The sequence below is a fragment of the Pieris napi genome, chromosome 17, assembly GCF_905475465.1.
Source record: "Pieris napi chromosome 17, ilPieNapi1.2, whole genome shotgun sequence".
Taxonomy (NCBI): Eukaryota; Metazoa; Arthropoda; class Insecta; order Lepidoptera; family Pieridae; genus Pieris; species Pieris napi.
In genome coordinates, this window is record NC_062250.1 from 7,019,992 (window position 1) to 7,040,623 (window position 20,632).

General features: G+C 33.6%; 1 protein-coding gene across 2 annotated transcripts in view; it reads left to right on the top strand.

Annotated features, from left to right (window-relative positions):
- The window catches only part of LOC125057780 (E3 ubiquitin-protein ligase RNF19A-like), a 63,853-nt gene that overhangs the window by 36,065 nt on the left and 7,156 nt on the right, over window positions 1–20,632 (top strand). The window contains exons 1-2 of one of the 2 annotated variants that reach the window (XM_047661669.1): window positions 13,344–13,573; window positions 17,144–17,324. In XM_047661669.1, coding sequence (XP_047517625.1) covers window positions 13,475–13,573; window positions 17,144–17,324 — 280 coding nt within the window. In that variant the 5' untranslated portion in view covers window positions 13,344–13,474. Of the gene's footprint in view, window positions 1–13,343; window positions 13,574–17,143; window positions 17,325–20,632 lie in introns of those variants that run through there. The other variant, XM_047661668.1, reaches the window with a different exon arrangement.

Consider the following 20,632-nt stretch of genomic DNA (forward strand, 5'->3'; position numbering starts at 1 on the left):
ACAATAGGAGTATGACGATTTGTGGCGCAAGAGAAAGAGAAGAGAGCGCTCGTGCTAAAACACCGCTGGGAGGTTCACTCTCTTATTAATTGATCATCGGTCTACTTGTTAATATAAAAAATCGTAAATAAATTATGTATGAAAGATAGTCTGCAGTGTTTTAAAACAGCTATTTTCCTTTTGGTATTTATTTATCGTATTATGATGTATAATAAAATAAATAAAATAAAAATCATATTGCTTGCATAAACAAAGCAAACTTAATCCTATTATAATTTTTTAAGAAAATAAATTACATTCATTTTTTACAATTTTTTATCGGTACTAAGTAATATCTAGTATTTTCAAATTACTTTGCAAGAATCCTCCGCAGGTGAACTTCCCTCCAAGGATCTCAGGCCGCTTGTTTCCCAGTATATTTTTTTTATTATCGACTCTAGGATGGCAATTAACAGCATAGGCGATGTCGGGTCGCCTTGTCTCATACATCTTTTGATGGGAAAGCTTGGGCACAAGTTTGACTTTGCCCGTGTTGTTACGGTATATACTTTTTATGAATTTTATATACTCCTTCGCTACTCTTTGCTCTATTAGTACATGTGAAACGGTATCTTATGCGTTTTTGTAGTCGATGTAGGCGATATAAAGAGCTCGCTGTCTTTCTTGGTATTTTTCAATCAGAAGTTCAAGAGTGTGAATGTGGTCTACAGTTGAGAAACTCTTCCTTAATCCCGCCTGCTCCACTGGTTGTTCTGCTTCTTCTATGGTCTATGGCGTTTCGTACAAATCTGCACTATATAGTGTTTTATGGAAGTCTCTTGGTATTCCTATGACATCATTGCGATTGCTTAGGATGTATATAGATATAAAAAAAAACATATATGTTGAGTAAGAATTACAATACATATGTATTATCTTTCTATTTGAATATTACGTGGATCTACGTGAGAATATGTAATAATATTAAGTAAACAGAATGATATAACGAAATCACTTCTTTCAAGTATTGCGTCAGTGCAGACAGTAATTCATCGCACGCGCACTTGATTAATGCAAGCGTAATATTAACGCCTGCTTTACAAAGAGAATTGTTGACTTAGGCGTGCGGTTCTCAACCCTAAGGTCGGGTGTTCGAATCGCGGGTGTGCCCGGATTTTTATTTCTATGTGCGTAAATTATCTCTTACGGTAAGGTATGGCGCCTTATCAATATCAATTGTCCATATGGCGTACATCAGCCAGGTATCGGCGACACAATGATTGCTTCCAATTTGTAGTCACAGAAGCCTGAATATAAAATATCATTAAATAGGGACAGATATTTGTCAGCACTATTGGAGCGTATGTTATCTCTATATATATATAAAATTCTCGTGTCACAATGTTCGTTCCCATACTCCTCCGAAACGGCTTAACCGATTCTTATCAAATTTTTTATAAGTAGTTTAGTAAGTCTGAGTATCGGCTACTATCTATCCTTCAACTCTCTAAGTGATAAGGGGTGTCCACCCCAAAAAAAAAATTTATTATTTAGATTTTTTTTTGTTTTTATTTATTTATGGTACAGCACACAAAAATACATACAGCCCCTAATTTTCACCCCTCTACGATCAACTCCTATTTTTTATTTTTGTAGATAGCTATTTTCATTGAACTAAAAAAATGTTTCCTAGAAATAATATACATGGCAAAACAAACGTTTGCCGGGTCAGCTAGTAAATTATAAAAATCAAAATGTATGAACATAGAATGATTTCCTTAGGGACTGTATGTCAGTAATCTGCTCATTAATTCGTGAATAAATTGTGTTATATAATCGATATGATTTTGTAAGTTAACCTACTAATTAATAATATCGTAAATAAAGGTGATTTGTATGCTTGTTTAAAACGCTTACTTGAATGTAAAGGCCAGACCAGACATCAGAAATATACAGTATTCAGAGATAAGAGCACCTGGGGTAAGTTATTTGATAGAAGAAATATATTTACGAGTATACAGTGAAAGCGAAAATACGCAACTTCTTTGAATCTTTAATCAAATAGAAGGGTGAAGTTTACATAAGCTAATTGTAAGCATCTAAATTAGCATATAACAGTTATGTAATACATTATATATACGTACGTTTTATCTATTTGTTTTGTTTTTTTTATGATAAAAAAATCTACGCATAGTTTGCGATAAAAATGACCGATTATAGTCAATTATTATGTTGTTTCATATTTGGAGATATGAAAACGTATTAATAAAATTTAGTACATTACAGGATTATTATTTGGGTCCGAAAAAATACTCGATGCAATTTCCTTTGTAAGGTTTATTTGTTTTAGTTTACTTCTAACTAACAAAAACAAAACGAATTGCAAAACTGTACTGAGGGTTTAAATACATACTTTAATTAATTTTTCATTAATAAACTTGTATAAAACATATTTACATATCGTATATTTTAAATTATGTTAAATTTGTACGATGTATGTATGTATTAATTTAAAAATAGAATATTTATAGTATTAAAACCACTGAAGAGTTCCCTTAAAAATCAGGGGAGAGACAGGGGAGAATACGGAGGAGACACGTATTTAGACAGGATAGTTGCACTCACGAACTTAAAAACAGAGTTAACATGAAAATGGTTCTTAAAAGAAATCAATACTCACAGATGCCTCTAATCGAACTAAAAGGTCACAATACTGTACTGATGCCAATCTTAAAATCGAACCAAACAAAATACTCGTCAACTCAACATCTGCCAACACAATGTAGAACATATCACATTATATTAGCTCTCCACCGATCAATTCTTAGGAGTCTTAAAGAAAAGACCTTACTTAGTACCAATTCTTATAAGCCCGGTAACGCAATTGCGAGCCCTCTGGCAATGTAACTGTATAGTGTCTATGGGCGGCAGTATCACTTAAAATCAGGCCCGTTTGCCAACTGTTACATTAAAAAAAACTTAATAATGTTTCATCAAATTTTAACGCTCTTTCTTCAAGAAAACAGCGTACCAATTCTTAAAAGGCCGGCAACGCACTCGCGAGCCCTCTGGCATTGAAAGTGTCCATGGACGGCGGTATTACTTACATCAGGTGAGCCTACTGCCGGTTTGCCCCCTGTTCTATAAAAAAAAATATATTATTACTTATCTTGAAATTATTTATCTTTTCTTAGTTAGTTAGTAATTCATTTAGCACGTCTTGTTCACGTTCACGTTTGTCTGTAGAACAAGACCCATTCATATTTGCCCCTTTCAATACCTGAACTATATTTGATTTGAAAAGGCACAAAAACTTTTTTGCTCCCTCCGATAGTTACCGGACATCTACACTAAGGCCCTTTCTCCACTGCTCCGGTCCGACGTCGGATACCGGAATGAGTCATGAGAAAAATATCGGAAGGCCGGATTGCGCTTCTCCACTATATCCGATCCGACAATAATCGATACTTGTGTATTTATCATGCAACACGTCTTATATTAACTAAAACCCATATACTTAATTTTATTAATAAAACGTTCTATATTCTAAATATTTTATTGCCCTGGCTAGTTTATTACTTTTTTTATATTGTCATCATATCTTGAAATATTAAAATCTACTTAATAAATAGTTCACTAATACTATGGTATAAAAATATAAATAAATAGCAACATAATTTGGTTTGGTCCGGGTTATCCATCCAGATTCTTTCAAATTCAAGAAACTATAAATAAACCTATGAATAATAATTTATAACCTCTTGGATATACTTGGACCGATAAAACACCGCGTTCCGATCTAGCAAGTTATCGGATCGTTAAAAACCGGATGCCGGAGTAGTGGAGAAGCACGTAAGTACTGTTGTTAGTTTCTAAATCGGATCGGCAATTAACGTTTGCCGGACCGGAGCAGTGGAGAAACGGCCTAATACATATTATAAAAATATTTATTTGTTTGTTTGCATTGAATACAACCAAAACTACAGGACTGATTTGAAAAATTCTTTCGCCATTAGAACTACGTTATCCCAGATAAACTTAAGCTATAGATTTATAAAAAGGTTATGTGTGGAATTATGAGTGTTACGCAAGGTGTGAAATAGATCAATGAAAAATCCTAAATCGTTACGGAAACTATTGATTCATAAATATACCACAAAAAAATATTATTTTTGCATTCCAACAAACTTTTAGTTTATTTACTGGGGAAGGTTATAGAACATACGACCGACCGACGCGACCTAGCGAGTAGCTGTTATTATACATGTATTTATATTTAAAATCTATAAATAGTACCTCTAAAAGGCTAACAAAAATGTTATGATAACTAGCAGATATAAAAGGAAAGTCATGTTGATATGTGTTCAATCTGATAAATTTAAAATATTTTCTATGTTTGGTCTTTCCAAGTTGAAAATCTTAATTGTTTCATAATAATTTTAGGTATTTATTACAAATATAACTAATTTATATTAATAAATGATTTAGAGGAGATAGTAACTGACTGTTTACATTGGGTTTAACGTGCATAAGTCACTTTAGATTTTTTTTTATATTCATTATGTATTTCATCAATTTGTTCAGAAAACGGCAAATACTTGTTTTTTTTTTAAATCTTATTGGGTCTAAGACATGTCGGTTTCCTCACGATGTTTTCCTTCACCGATCTAGCTAATGTTAAATGCGCACATAGAAAGAAAGTCCATTGGTGCACAGCCGGGGATCGAACCTACGATCTCAGGTATGAGAGTCGCACGCTAGCCACTAGGCCAACACTGCTCCGGAAAGACGAAAATAATAGTAACAATAACGTGTAATTCACTCCCCGCCCCGCATCGTAACGTTATACAAAAGGACCCCCCCCCCCAAATTCGTTACGTAATACTTGAAACGCTCCCTAATAGAGACAGCGCTTAAGGCCGATTTACATTATCTTAGTGTTTAGGAGAGTGCTTTAGGATAGTACTTTAGTTGAAACATGTAAACGCTACTTGTTTTAGTAAACGCTACGCTAAAGAACTTGCCTTTCAAGTTGTACTAAAGCACTCTCCTAAACACTAAAGGCCGATTTACATTATCTTAGTGTTTAGGAGAGTGCTTTAGGATAGTACTTTAGTTGAAACATGTAAACGCTACGCTAAAGAACTTGCCTTTCAAGTTGTACTAAAGCACTCTCCTAAACACTAAAGGCCGATTTACATTATCTTAGAGTTTAGGAGAGTGCTTTAGGATAGTACTTTAGTTGAAACATGTAAACGCTACTTGCTTTAGTAAACGCTACGCTAAAGAACTTGCCTTTCAAGTTGTACTAAAGCACTCTCCTAAACACTAAGATAATGTAAATCGGCCATTAGCATGACAAAAGCGCGCTAAGTTCTGCTTCTTACCCTTAGCGCCTCGCGAATATGAATCATTCTGATGCCGTAGTCTGATTATTAGTATTTTGTTCTGGTATCGGTCTCACGTCGTCTATAATAACGAATTAATTTTGATAAAAATATATTGAGTCACCCTCGACTCACTGATAAAAATCATAATTACCTCGTAGCGACTGTTGCTACCATAGTGTCAATACATTTACAGGAAAATTATAACAAAAATTTTAATCTGTAATTATAATCTATTATCTTGTTTGCCATTTTTATCATAATAAGGGCAATGTATTTTGATGAATTTAGAGATAGAACCATAAAGAATATCATAAGGTTGTTAGCCGTTATTATGTATGTATAAACGGTTTAACTTGAAATTCATAATAATGTATTTTGATATGTAATGTTCGAAGTGTTTCTTCGAATAAATATAACGCGTACAGATTTTTTTTTATAAAATGGTGAACCATTGCTTTTAGTTTTAATATTAGATGTAGTATATATTTTAAGATATATAAATTCACGCTGTCATTTAAAAAAGGACCTTAAGGTGATCGCATAAGGTTTTCTATTTGATTGACTCACCTATTAATTTTTTTATAACAGCGCTTTTTAAGGCACTTTGTCGGCTGCCAGTAGAGGTATTTTCAAACCGATACGAGTTAAGGACCTTCAAGAAACGAGTGTACCATTCCCTGAAAGGTCGGCAACACACCCACTACACCCCGGCAATGCAGGTGTCCATGAGCGGCGGTTATCCTGTCCTATAAATAAAAATATATATAAATTTTATAATTATCGTCAACTCGATATATCTAGTATTTGCAAGGCGACTGTCATATGTTGCAACGTGATTAATTGTTTACCGTATTTCGTAACGTGCACGGCGCACGCGCACCGATTACCTTTACCGTTTCGTAATAATTCCTTTCGCCGGTCCGCATTGATTGTTATGTCATAATGTTTACAAGTACAGATATAGGTTATCAAGGTAACGCGACTTAGTATAGCGATTTAGAAATACAGCCTATTACTTTACCATATTACTATTTACTAGACAAAAACCTTATTTTTTCGTGTTAGTGCTGTCGACTTAATATAGAGAGACAGGTCAGAATTTACTTTTGAAAAAGGAAACAATGGCATCGTTTGATTAATTAATTAGACATTCTGTTGACCAATGACAATTAAACGACGCATATCATCGTTTTTTGATAAACGTTTACTATTGTGAGAATGTAAAACAAAAGACAACTCCGTTTTCAAGACCAGAACTCCTTGTACTAATATGAAGGCTAAAAAAAATATGAAGTTTTGTTTAATTTTTGTAACCACAGGGTTGGTAGTGTGTTTTGCAGAGAAAATGCAATTCATGGTGGCTCATTAATCCTAATAAGTAAAAAACTTAAATGCAAAGAAAGAAAGGATATTATCAGCCTCTCTGTAGAACTAACTATTGAAATCTCCTGTGTGGAACTGGAGCAATTCATTGTTGTATGTCTATATTGTCCTCCATCAGCTGTCTATAATAATGTTGAAAATGTATTAGAGGAGATATTGTGTAAATTAGTAAAGTGTAATAAAGGGCTAATTGTGTGTGGGGACTTTAATGTCAATTTACTTTGTCATTCTAATTCAAGTGTACGCATACTTAGTCTTTTTCGTTCATACAATTTAATAAATCAATTTCATTCACCCACAAGAATAACAGCTAGCACCGCAACTTGTATAGATAACATATATAGTGACATAGCCCCTTTGAATGTTTGTATTTTCAATAGATTTAAATCTGATCACACTGGTCAATGGTTTGAATTCCAATTAAGGAAACAAAAAACATGTAAAAAGAAGAAAATTGTGATAACTCCTATTACAAATGACCGTTTGGACAGATTTAGAGAAGCATTGGTCTATAGAATGCCATTTCTGTGTGGCAACTCATCCCCTAATAATTTATACAATACTTTTTTTGGATCATTTATTGAAGAATTCAAGAAAGTATTTACTCAGAAGACTTTATTGGTCTCTGAGAAAACAAGTTTCTGTGACTGGGCAAATGAGGAGTTACACAGGAAAAGGTTAAAATTATATGAAATCTATGACAAAATGCAATATAACACTAGTGTGGAATTTAGGGAATATGTTAGGTTGTATTCAAATAATTTCAAAAAAGATTGCAAAACTGCAAAGTCTCAATATTTAAGTTCAAAAATAAAAAATAGCATGGATAAAGTAAAAGCTACCTGGAAAATAATAAATGAAGAATCAGGTAAAACGTCTGACAAACGAACTGATTATATGTTAAAAGTTAAAGGGAAGTTAATAAAATCTGACCCAGAGGTAGCTTCTCCTTTTGAAGAGTTCTTTACAAATGTACCACTAAATACGACCAAGTCCCTAGATTCTTCACCTGCTGCTGCGATCTCATTGCTAGAAAAATGTGTACCTGAATGTAATATTAAATTTCAGTTTTAACATATAACTTGTAATGATATCGTTAAAACTTTTAAGCTTATTAATTTAAAAAAAAGTAAAGATATATGGGGTATGTCAACAGTCATTTTAAATTCCGTTATTAATGTAATAAGCTCTGAATTGTCTATAATTTTTAACAGCTGTATCGATTGTGGAGTTTTTCCGGACGAAATGAAATTAAGTAAGATTACACCGTTGTTCAAGGCAGGTAGTGAGTCTGATCCGTCAAACTTCAGACCTGTTTCCGTGCTCCCTGCGTTGAGCAAAGTTTTTGAAAAGATAATGCTAGACCAGCTTTCTTTACATTTTAATAAAAATAAACTCTTACATAATAAACAGTATGGTTTCACTAAGGGTCGCTCCACAATCGATGCCGGTGTGAAGTTGATTTCGGACATATTTAACGCCTGGGAAGAATCATATGATGGAGTCGGCGTCTTTTGTGACCTGTCAAAGGCCTTTGACTGTGTTCATCCTGATATACTCGTTGGAAAGCTTCAACACTATGGCGTTGATGGCAAAGCTTCCAGCCTGATGAATTCATATTTAAAGGGAAGGATCCAAAGAGTTCATGTCAATGGAGTCACCTCTCCGGGTTCGCAGGTATCAATGGGCGTCCCCCAAGGATCGATTCTCGGGCCTTTCTTATTTCTGATTTACATAAATGACCTCCCATTCTTTGTCAACGAAGTTCATGACATGGTATTGTTTGCTGATGACACTTCACTTCTATTTAAAGTGAATAGGAATAACGTATTATTGGACGATGTAAACAATTCTATCTCTCGTATAGTTAACTGGTTTAATGTAAATAACTTATTGCTTAATGAGAATAAAACAAAATGTATTAGATTTACAACTACTAGCGTAAAGCGAGATATTGGTAACCTGAAAATTAAGGACAGTGAACTAAACTTTGTTGACAAAACTGTTTTTCTAGGCATAACAATAGATAGTAAACTCCAATGGGGCCCACACATAGAGACTCTTTCGAATAGGCTGAGCTCTGCAGCATATGCAGTAAAGAAAATCCGACAGTTTACTGATGAGGACACGGCTAAAATTGTGTATCATAGCTACTTTCATAGCGTTATGTCGTACGGCATTTTATTGTGGGGTGCTGCTGCAGAGGTTCAATCCATATTTGTGCTGCAGAAGCGGGCTGTTCGGGGAATTTGTTGTGTTTCTCCGAGGGAGTCGGTACGGAATAAGTTTAAGGAATTAAATATTATGACACTATCTGGTCAATATATTCTTGAAGCCTTGTTGTATGTCCAAAAAAATATAAACGATTTTAAAACAAATGGTGACTTTCACCAGTATAATACGCGAAATAGAACTAATTTGAGTGTACGACCAACCAGGCTCCAAAAGATAAACCACTCCTTATATGGAAATTGTATTCGTTTTTACAACAAACTCCCAAGCGCAATTAGAGAATTATCACTAAATAAATTCAAAGTCCTCGTTAAACGAAAATTAATCAACAAAGCTTTTTATAAATTTGAGGACTACTTAAATGATCCTAATCCTTGGGATTGAATTGCTCCAGTTCAAACAATTTGTATGACAATACTTGGCGATTAAAAAGAGTGGCGGAAAGTTTCTTGCCAGTTCTTCTTACCCGCTCTACGCCCTTGACTTGCGAACTGGTAGTAAATGTAAATTTATGATTAATTTAACTTGACTATTCAAAAGTGTACTTGGTTACCTACTTGAATAAAGATATTTTGAGTTTGAGTTTAATTAAAAAAATGAATTTAAATTCTTGGGTCCTTGTAATGATAAATTTCGCTCCAATGATGGATGTATTTTGGAAATCCCTTCTCACCTGTCATCCTTTGTAAGCAACATTCAATATTAGGATCTCCGCCATAAAGTTTTGGAATACGCTCCCTGATCCCATACAATTAGCTACTTCTATAACGTCTTTGAAAAGTCTTCTATATAAACACCTCTTAACCATATTCTTTCCATCTGATTTTTAATTGTATACGTCTATAATGTTACCTGATATTTTATTTTATTAAATTTAGTATGCACTTAACCCTTAGTATTTATTTTTCCTTACTAGGGTTGCCTGGAAGAGATCGCTTTTTAGCGATCAAGCCGCCCGTTACCACCTTAATTTATATCTGAATGTATGAACCAAATATGTAATGCAAAAAAGTTTTAATAAATTTATAAACAAGCATCCCTAGTCCAATCACAGTCGATCGAAACACGCCATCCGTGTCTTTCGTGTAACATTTTCACCCCCACTTAGTTTATAAAAAAACGAAAAAGTGTTTTCAAAAGTTTGATCACAGGCTAAACTCTTAATAATTATAATTAAATCGACAACCATTGAGCTATTGCTGTTCATGACCTACTAGAAATACCTAAAGTATGTCGGACAAACCCCATTATGTTATTAAACCAGCGACGAGGTTTTCCTTAGAGCATACGACACGCTTTGTCGATCAGTGCTAGAGACGAAGTGTTGTGTCAAAACCACTATTGTTAACATAGTCAAAATGTATATCTAAGTTAGTGTATGTTCATTTAATTGTCGATGAAAAGACAATTTCGCTGACGACGGTTGACTTCGCCACCATGGTAATGTCATAATATGTTGTCTGTAATGTATAATTTACTATCGTTTTTAATTAATTAGAAACGGTGAACAGTGTTGGTATAGTGGCTTCAGCGAGAGATGTCGTAGGTTCGAATCTGTGCATAGAAATTCTGTCTATGTGCGCATTTAACACTCGCTCGTACGGTAAAGGAAAGTATGCGAGGAAACTGGTTTACCATAGACTCAAAAGTCGACGGCGTGTGTCAGGCACAGATAGCTTATCCCATTTGCTATTAGAAAAAACTAATTATCACTAAACAGATACAGTTATCTAAGGCCAGGCCTCAAGAGGTTGTAGACCCACAGGTTTTTTGTCTTTAAAGAAACATTGAGTATTATTTTTGACTCCACACAGCAAATTCAAATTCATCTTTGCTGGCTGTAGCTTTGATTAATTATGTATTGTTTTAAAAGCCTACGTAAACTTACTGTTTAATGAAAATACATTAAAAAAGCGTAGTATGGGTTTAAACAAATCCTTAAATAATTTAACCGGCTCAAATTTCCAAAATATATACGTAAAAGTATAAATATACGCTCTGAATTGTCAAAAATAAATAATAACTCGTGTATTTTATTTTTACGTCCTTCACTTTATATTTGATCTTTTGTACCATGCATTATTTAAACATTTTGATGTGTAATTGAAAAACAATTACTTTTGAAACTGGATGATAAACTTTTATATTCAAAATTTTTTGAGTTATCACCAAAAGAAGTGTGTGTACTTTTTATGAAATTTAACGTGGAATTTTCAGATGATAGCTATTTGACAATTAAAGTACGTTCGGAAATAATAAGGCTTAGTATTCAGTAAAATGATTCTTTAAATATCTAATATTATAAAATTAAATGATTGAGAGTTTAAAATTACTTAAAAAAGCTACTACATATTATAATTAAAGCGCAAATTCGGCCCCACATAGAGTATTGTTCTCACCTCTCCCCATTATAAACTCCTTCCACTTGAAGCTCTGCGTAGAGATGTGGCGTCTCTCTGCATCGTCTACCGCATTTACCATGGAGAGTGTTCAAAGGAGTTGTTCGGATTAATACCTGCAGCAGAGTTTCATCATTAGAATAGTCTAGTCTAGGCCGAATACGAAATTCCAGTTACGGCTGACGACACAATCAATCGTTTTTTAAGGCAGATTTGGCGCGCTCCACCATAACGTAAAAACAACTACCCACGGAAGTATTACCGAAACAATTCGACTTAGGATCCTTTAAGAAAAGAGCGTACCATCGCGAAGAACGCAAACTTATTCTCAACGTTAAAGTTGTCAGATGCATAATCAAATATGTGTTGAAATCGTATATTTTTCTTTTGCGGTTCTTCGATGGCCTGGTTTACTTTATTACGCGACCACGTGCAAGCAAATATTAGATCGCTGATAAGACAATATGTACAATCGAGTTAGAAAGTGCAGTCTCTCTTGGGTCTGTGGCAGCTTGAAAGAATGTCTTGATATTTAATGTTATATATGCTCTCAAACATCACACATTTTAAAATGAGGACTTAAGAAGGCGCAGCACATACCAGATCCATGTAACTTCCTCACAATCGAGTAGCCCGCAATATCGCAGCACACTCCCGAAGGAATTTTTGTATTGAAGGAGTCGCAGGGGTTAGCCATGCGTCCGCGAATATACAATGTGTCTTTTGCTCTTACTACTCTCTCACTGGAGGTTGGAAAATAATCTTTCGGAATGTCTCTTGTTCTGTGTCCGGTGCTACAACTCCGCAGCTACAGTATCCGTCTACTATTCGCATTATATTTGTATCCAATAATCCCTATAATTTTTGACCGACTGGTATACGTTACTAGTATAATAGCGATTCCGTTTTCAATATGGAGTTATTTTAACGTATTTTCAACTTTGCGATATCAGCACGTGTCGAATAAAATACATGTACCTGAATTTCATTATATGACGTCATCAAATGTCATGGTTTTTGATAGAATGACAACTGCAGACAATTATTAACAGTATGGGTTTTACGGAGATTGTTGTCCGGTCAGATGCGTAGCACTACTTAGTATCTAGTTAAGGTAAACGGATAAACCCATTTTAATAAAATGTTGTCTTAATAATGCGATGGCATCTTTATTTTTGATTAAAAAAAATACCAAGTTTCAATTGTCGCCTACGTTCAGATCTGAGCGTATTAATTGCAGAGATTTATTGACATATTAAATTGGGCAGATGACTAATGTTATTAGCAATTTGTTATCAAAATACCGAGGATATTAATTTGGACTTAATTTGAAAATAATGATTATTATAATACTTCTTGTAACAATATGATAGGGGATATCTGTGTGATACGAATATATCTTTTATTAAAAAGTGCTAGGCTGGCACGAGAATTTTTCTGAAAAAAGTCGGGAATAATTCAATTAAAACATATACATAGAAAATATATCTGAATTGTATTGACAGTATCTCAATTTTACATTTTGATTTGAAAACTGTTACGAAGTTTTTTGAACTTCTGATCATGCTTCCATTCCTTCCTATTCCTATAAATATTTCGTAAATATATATATATATATATATATATATGTATATAACAATTTTGTTTATATCGGCTCCCATGCCGAACTGTGTTCGTTGAAAAGCTCTTTATATAATCGTGCAATCAGTTTTAGTAATGTCCGAGAACATTAAAATAATTATCAAACAAAACAATTTTGCCATTACTTATGTACTATTAATACGTAATTAGCACTCATATCTAAGCTAACAATAATCAGACGTTCTGATAATACAATAAACAACTTAGTTAAATTATATATTTATCATTGTTTGTTTGTTAAAAATTCGATAATTTCAATCTTTATCTCTTACTATATATAACACTGAAATTTGTATTAATCATTATTTGTGTCTGCATACGTATATTCGTGCACGCGAAAATCTAAGCTTTACGAAATTCTAGAGAACTTTTATTGAAACTGAAACGTGTGTAGTAATTGTTGTGTATTTGATTAAAAGTTGAGAATAGATTTTTTATTTTGTGATTAAAATGCCGAGAACAGCAATTGCTGGTAATAATCTTATACAAAGACTGGGGAAGCGTTCAAAATACATAATTACATATAATGATTATATACCTAAATCCCAGGTAAGACGTTTATATATTTAAGATGTTTTTGTGTGTAATCTAATATATAAAATTCTCGTGTCACAATGTTCGTTCCCATACTCCTCCGAATCGGATCTACCGCTTCTCATGATTTTTTTAATGCATATTCAGTAAGTCTGAGAATCGGCTACTATCTATCTTTCAAAACCCTTAATGTTAAGGGTGGTCCACCCCTAAATTTTTATTTTTTAGATATTTTTTTTATGATACAGCATACAAAAATGCATACAGCCCCTAATTTTCACCCCTCTACGGACAACCCTTTTTTTAATATAGTAGATAGTTAATTTTTATTGAACCAAAAAAAGGTTTCCTAGAAATAATATACATGGCAAAACAACGTTTGCCGGGTCAGCTAGTTTATTATATATATATTTCTGTTCGCATCTGTCATTTAATGTAATTGTCGTATTTATAGTATTTTTATAGCATTAAAATATCATTGGAATATTAAAAAAATAAAAATATATAATATATGAATACTTAAAGCGCATGTTGAATTACTGGTTATGGAGCGAACCTACTGGAAAGTCGAAAATTACGTAACGTTTTACAAAAGTACCCCCTCCCCCCAAAATTCTTTACGTAATACTTGAACGCTCCCTTAAACAAACAATATTTTTCGCTTTACAGTAATGGTATAAACTTACATCGCGCAACGTTCTAAGAGTTAGATTTAGAAAGGAGACTTAGCGCTAGTCGTACATCAAACATGTATTGGATTTTGACATTAAGAAGTCGCGATATGAATCGATTCTGTATATATATACTCTAAGTCAGTGATGGGCAAAGTACGGCCCGCGGGCCAACTCAGGCCCACGAAAGTATTTAATCCGGCCCGCCAAGGGTCCATCGACATAGATAGTATACGGCGCGTTATAATTACCATTTGACGGTTCAGAAGAAAAAGTAGATTCTACTTGTTATGTTTTAATAATATTGTGATTAAAAGCTTTCACACACAATGCATTTTCTATGATTCTGGCCCTCCTCTAGAATTTCTTAAACTTTGTGGCCCGCCATTAAAAAAGTTTGCCCACCACTGCTCTAAGTGCTTTACAGAAGTCCTGGTCAGCTAGAATCTCTCTTAACGTGTCCTCAAACCATTGTTATGTAATTGGTTATTTAGATTCACGTATTAACGTGATTATATATGATTAATTGAATAATTAAGACGTTTACCGCGAATGAAGATAAGTAAAGTATTTGGGTATTCCCGTGTAGGAGGTAAACCGCGCTGAGCAACATTGATTATTATTGTTGTTATTTAAATAATATTGTGGAACGGAAACTATTTCTTAAAACCATTCATTCAAACAACGTTCAGTTTTCAAAGATCAGATTCGGGGTATATTTCTATAAGTGAAAAGTTTTGTTAGTGTTATTATTTATTTATTACTTGCTTTCTGACCTTTCCTATGATTGTATCTTTATAAATAAACCGTACTTGTGGAGTGGGCTAAGAGTACTTATATTAGTGACAGTTTGAGCCTACCTCTCCCAAAACCCCAATTAACCAAGCCAGCCTATAAACCCTAAGGAATGTTTCCAGTGTCTTTCCCGACCTCGGGGTACTTTTGTTAGGTACGATCGCACATTTGTATACGTATTAGATGTAATGCTCGGACTTGATCTTATACACACAACGATACGCATTTTAGCTAATAGGATTTAACTTAATTTTCTGGGAGTCTTTCGAAAATACATCAGACTATTTTTAACCTCGTAAATTAGTTGATGGTTGCTTTATGCAAACTTTACGTCAGGTCAGGATAAATTACTATCAGCTTTAGCTTTTGAACCTGACGTCAAAGGGTGACGTCATAACTGAGCTCCTCTAGAGGGAAAAGTAATTAGTTCAGTAGAGAATATAATAAGTTGAGAGTCCCGTGAATATATGAGCATCTATACTCATTTGTAGATTTAATTTGCATTGAGACTAAAGCTAGAGATATCAGTTCTTACACCTGTCGATAGCCATACCTGCGCCCACGACGTTTTAGATGTAGGTGTAGGTTCAAGAACATGACATTGGCACCCGTTGGCAACCAAGCATCTGTTTGTACATAGTTGTCGGATCTTTAAATAAATTATTATTCTGGCCAGATTATTAGACACTATGACTGCACTGTAGTTTTGCATCAATACGATTAAATTCGAGTAGTTTAAAAGAATAATATCCTTATACTGTTTTCAAGTACAGTGGACTCTGGATAATTTGAATCTATCTATATATTTTTCCGGTCCCAGGGAAAATCGATTAATTGAATAAAATCAATGTCAATTGGTCCCCTCGGTAATTTGAAGTTGAAGGAATTTTTCTCCCAAGTCCCATCTTCTCTACTCTCTATATAACCTAAAGAGTTTATCATGCACATACCTGTATATATTGTATATATAAATAGAATTTGGTTAAAAACGTATCCCAGTTTCTTTCAAACGTTAATAAGTCATATTAATGTTTGATTACATCATGACAATGATCGGAAATCGATAACTAAATAAAAAAATACGGACTTCTTTTTGAATTAAAAATTTGTGAATAATTGTATTAAAATGTTAATACATAATAATAATATAGAAATAATAAATCACGAATTTTGATCAATCTCTTTGAGCAATTTGAGCAATTTCAATGCTTGTTATTTTGAACTCTCAGTAATTTGATATTTATCTCTGGTCCCTTGAGTTTCAAATTATGAGAGTCGGCTGTACCTATTACAACTTTGTGACAATAATTAATTATAAATTGTTTTTGTTTTTTAGCTAAATCTTGAAATGAAATTAGCAATTTATATTAATGTTTTTATATAAATTATAATTCATTAGGGTAATTAAATATTGCATATAAAAACTAAAATAGCTTATAATTTTATTATTCAAGGCATATAAGTCTCGTTGCCATTAAATTCATTTGTTGTTTGAGGTATGAGTTTATTCACACACTATATAAATGTTGAAACAAAAGCAAGTAAAATTCCTACGAATCAAATTTCATGGCATCCATTTTTTAATAATTATGTCACGCTAATTTCGTGTTAATATGATTTCTCGAATCGATAACATTTTGCATGTTTAAGCGAAACTAGAGCGGTAAATGCATTATGTTATTCTGGGTAATACGGCTTAGATAACAGAGTTCCCATGAAAAGGAAAGAATTATATTCTACGTGGATGAAGGATAAAGTTGTTTTGTATCAAAATTATTAGTATGGAAATGAATGAAAAAATCCCACGGACTCAATGGCATCTTAGAAAAGCCCGTCTTAGCCAACTACAGATGAATCGTAAAGATTAACAAGGTCATTCTCAACTGCTCTTTACGCGCGTTTCTTATCTTCCCATCACTTTTATTTGCGTTTCCTTACTGCTTAATACAATTTTAAAATTTGTATTTTTTATGGTGTCATTGCTTAGGTGCCACATTAGGTCATTAAATACTATGTTCTTTAGATTTCTCGGATTTTTTATCAGCAATATACCCTAAAAATGTTTAAGCTAACACAGTTCTGCTTGACCGCGCGACTTACCAATGTAATCTCTTTCCAGGGTGACGTTTTAGACTGCCCGCTATGCCTCTCCACATTCAACGCCTCCACCATGGTGAGACTCGCCTGGTGTTCACACCGCTGCTGCGAGTCATGCCTACGCCAGTACTTAGCTATAGAAATCTTCGAGGCCAGAGTTCCGGTCAACTGCCCCGTTTGTCACGAGAGCATGCATCCGTCTGGTAAGTTCTATAGTATTATTATTACTTTCTTATGTAGCCTAGTCCACATTTCAAGGATTGTCATTGCTTATGGCGGCGTCCATGCGTCGGGTTGTCTCTCCCTAAAATATGGCGAGGGGGCCGATAGCTGGCCATGCGTCATACTCGTGAACGGGTGCTACTTGTGGTGACTGGTCTTACTTGAATTCGTGTATGCGGTGATGTTAGTGGTTTCGACTGTGTATTTGCGTGTTCCCACGAGAATGTAAGTGCGTGCTCCTAATTCACCATGCTTCCTGCTGATAGAGGACAAATCTTTTTTTATAGTTTATTTTATTATTATTTCGTTTAAGATGTCATGTGGAAGGAACATGGTGTAATGGTTGCAGCTCCTTACAAGCGTTGTGTAAAACTAAAAACTTGGCGATTAAGAAGAGTGGCGGAGAGTTAATTGCCAGTTCTTCTCTTCCGTTCTACGCCCTTGATTTGAGAACTGGCAGTAAATGTAAAATTAGAAGCATTTAATGTATATTTCTTTTTTTGACGTTCATAAATTTACATTGTGTTACCTACATGAATAAATGATTTTTGACTTTTGACTATATTTCGGGTGATATCCTCTATAGTAAAGTTAGCAGTCTCGTAAACGAAAATTTACGATAGAAACAGCCTATTCAAGCGTAGTTTGTTAGAACAATATCTAAAACGGCCGTTCGTTATAATACTTATTTAGCCTTTTTTAATAAATCTATAATGATAGATTTTTTACACATTGAGAGTCTTTAATAAATATTTTATTTACTGTAGATTGTTATGTTTCATATACATCATTAACGATCTAAATAATAAGTGAAGATAGACTTTATTGATAGTACGATTACGTCGTTATTCTAACCCCGGAAGGGTAATAACTAAAGGTTATATAACAAGGAAGGGTCGTTTTGGCTCCGTTCCCTATATCAAGTCATTAATTATTAAAAAGGTTGCCTAAAACGATCTTCTAACTTAGAAGAACGCTCACGCGGCCTTTATATCCGAGGTGTGTGTAAATTTCCGTTTCCCTCCTTAGAATGTTCTCTTTTATCTATAGAATGTTGCCACGAAAGTTCGGCTACGTAGGCAATAAAAATAGATACCAACACGGCCGCATCGTATGGGTTCTTCTTGTTAATTTTTTATTTAAGGAAAGCCCACAGGAGCTGAGAATCATTTAAATTGAACAATAAAAAAATATTAATTGACAATCATAATCTAGCAAACAATGATTAGCTCAAGAATTCTGAAACAGTAAAAGACAAAAATTAATCGTAAAAAATGCATATAAAATAATAAAAACACTATGCTGATGCTGATTCAAATGAGGTATGGGGTAATGGGGCGGTGGTTTTTTTTTAGTTTTTTTTGTACACCAAAAAATTTAAAAGAATGGCAGAGGGTTTCTTGCCTCTGATTTGAGAACTGGTAGTAGGTAAATGGAAATTTACTGCCTTATTTTAATATTGACATTTATATGGGTACATAGTAACCAATATGATTAAATACATTTTGATGTTATTTCAAAATTCTGTCAGTAAAACTAAAATAACACCTACACAGAGTGTCATTAGAATATGGGGCTTTTTGATTTCCAGGTTTTCTTTTTGCGTCATAGACTTTAGTTATTTAAATTCGTGTACATGTTTAATGCATTGCTTGAGTATATTGATTTTGTAAATCAGAGTATAGTTCGATTTTTCGATTTTGATCGTGGAAAGGAAAAAATAATAAAAAATCCTATGTCTGTCTATTGGATTTGCATGACGACGTTTGAACAAATAAATCATAGTTAATCAACTATTTAAAAACGTACGAACTGTATTATGACCGCAAGATTTCAAATACATATGAAATCATCTTCATTTAGATATTACAAGCAGAAAGTAATTAAAACTAGAAAGCAAACTAATTAATAAATGCTCAAAAGAAACCTAAATGCTCAAGGTGTTCCGATCCATGTAGGAGACAATAGAATGTATAAACACACTATGACGAATAATTTTTGCAGTGTACTGAATACAAGATCGGTATTATAATGTCCGTTAAAATATCACTTCATGTTTTATTCACGTACATGAAAATCAATAGTTTCAACATAACTGACTCACAACTAAAAAATCTACATCTTTTCAGCTATATTTTTGTATATTAACCTATAAAATAAAGCAATAGCATTAAGCAATTGAGTGGCTTCAGTGTGTGACTCTTATCCCTGAAATCGTAGGTTCGATCTCCGGCCGTGCAACAATGGACTGTCTATTTGCGCATCTAAACTCGCTTGTGAAGGAAAACATCGTTAGGAAATCGGCATGTCTCAAATCCAAAAATCGATGACACTACTACTTGTCTATGAAATAAAAATGAAAAGGATGCAATAAGAGGCCAAGACCCATATATGGCTGTAGCGCCACTCATGGGCGGATCGTGAATTTGTGGGGCTCTAATAGACGCGTAAAAATACACTGACCGAAAACAAGCGACGGGGAATTTCCCATTTCGTTCGATAGACGCGCATCGCACCTGGGTGGACTGATCTCAAGGATATCAACCTGATTGGATTTTTTAAAATTTCAGATTTTTTTATTCAAAATAGCACCTATTGTTTTCAGTTGGGACTTGGGGCCCTGTGCTGCAGCCCAAAAAGCCCTTATATAGATCCGCCCCTGGCGCCACTAGATTATTTTATTAATAGCGTAAATGATCTCTAACAAAGACACATTAATTATTCTAACAAACATTAATGCTCTTTAGCTGGCAAAATATTGTTTTTATGAAATTTTACATTTTTGATAATTCATGAGATCCTTATATTATTGTCGAAATATTTTGTGTTATTATAAACATCGAAACAAAAGAAAGTGTTAAACTAAACAAACGTAAGCAGCGAGACTACTTTATCAAATGCTTCTAAATCTTGAAAATTATAATCTGATATCTTTATTACTTTGTTATAAGGTTTATTTTACAATGCACAAAATATAAAAATAATCCTCTATTAGTTTGATATTATAATTATGAGTGTGAATGAATTTTCTATGACATATTATTATTAAATAATAATTATTGTAAATATTCAACAAATCGTACTATTGTTCTTTAAACAATTGTCTAGCACACCTGCATATGTGCATATTGTCTCATAGCCTTGTATCTTTAAAAATCATCCATAAAAGAATTGAAAGACTGAAGTCCTTATTTATTAACTTTAAGAGTGTCAGAACCACGTCTGTACGGAATGACAAACCACATAGTATACACTAGTTAAACTACTTTATTATTAATATTATGAAAAC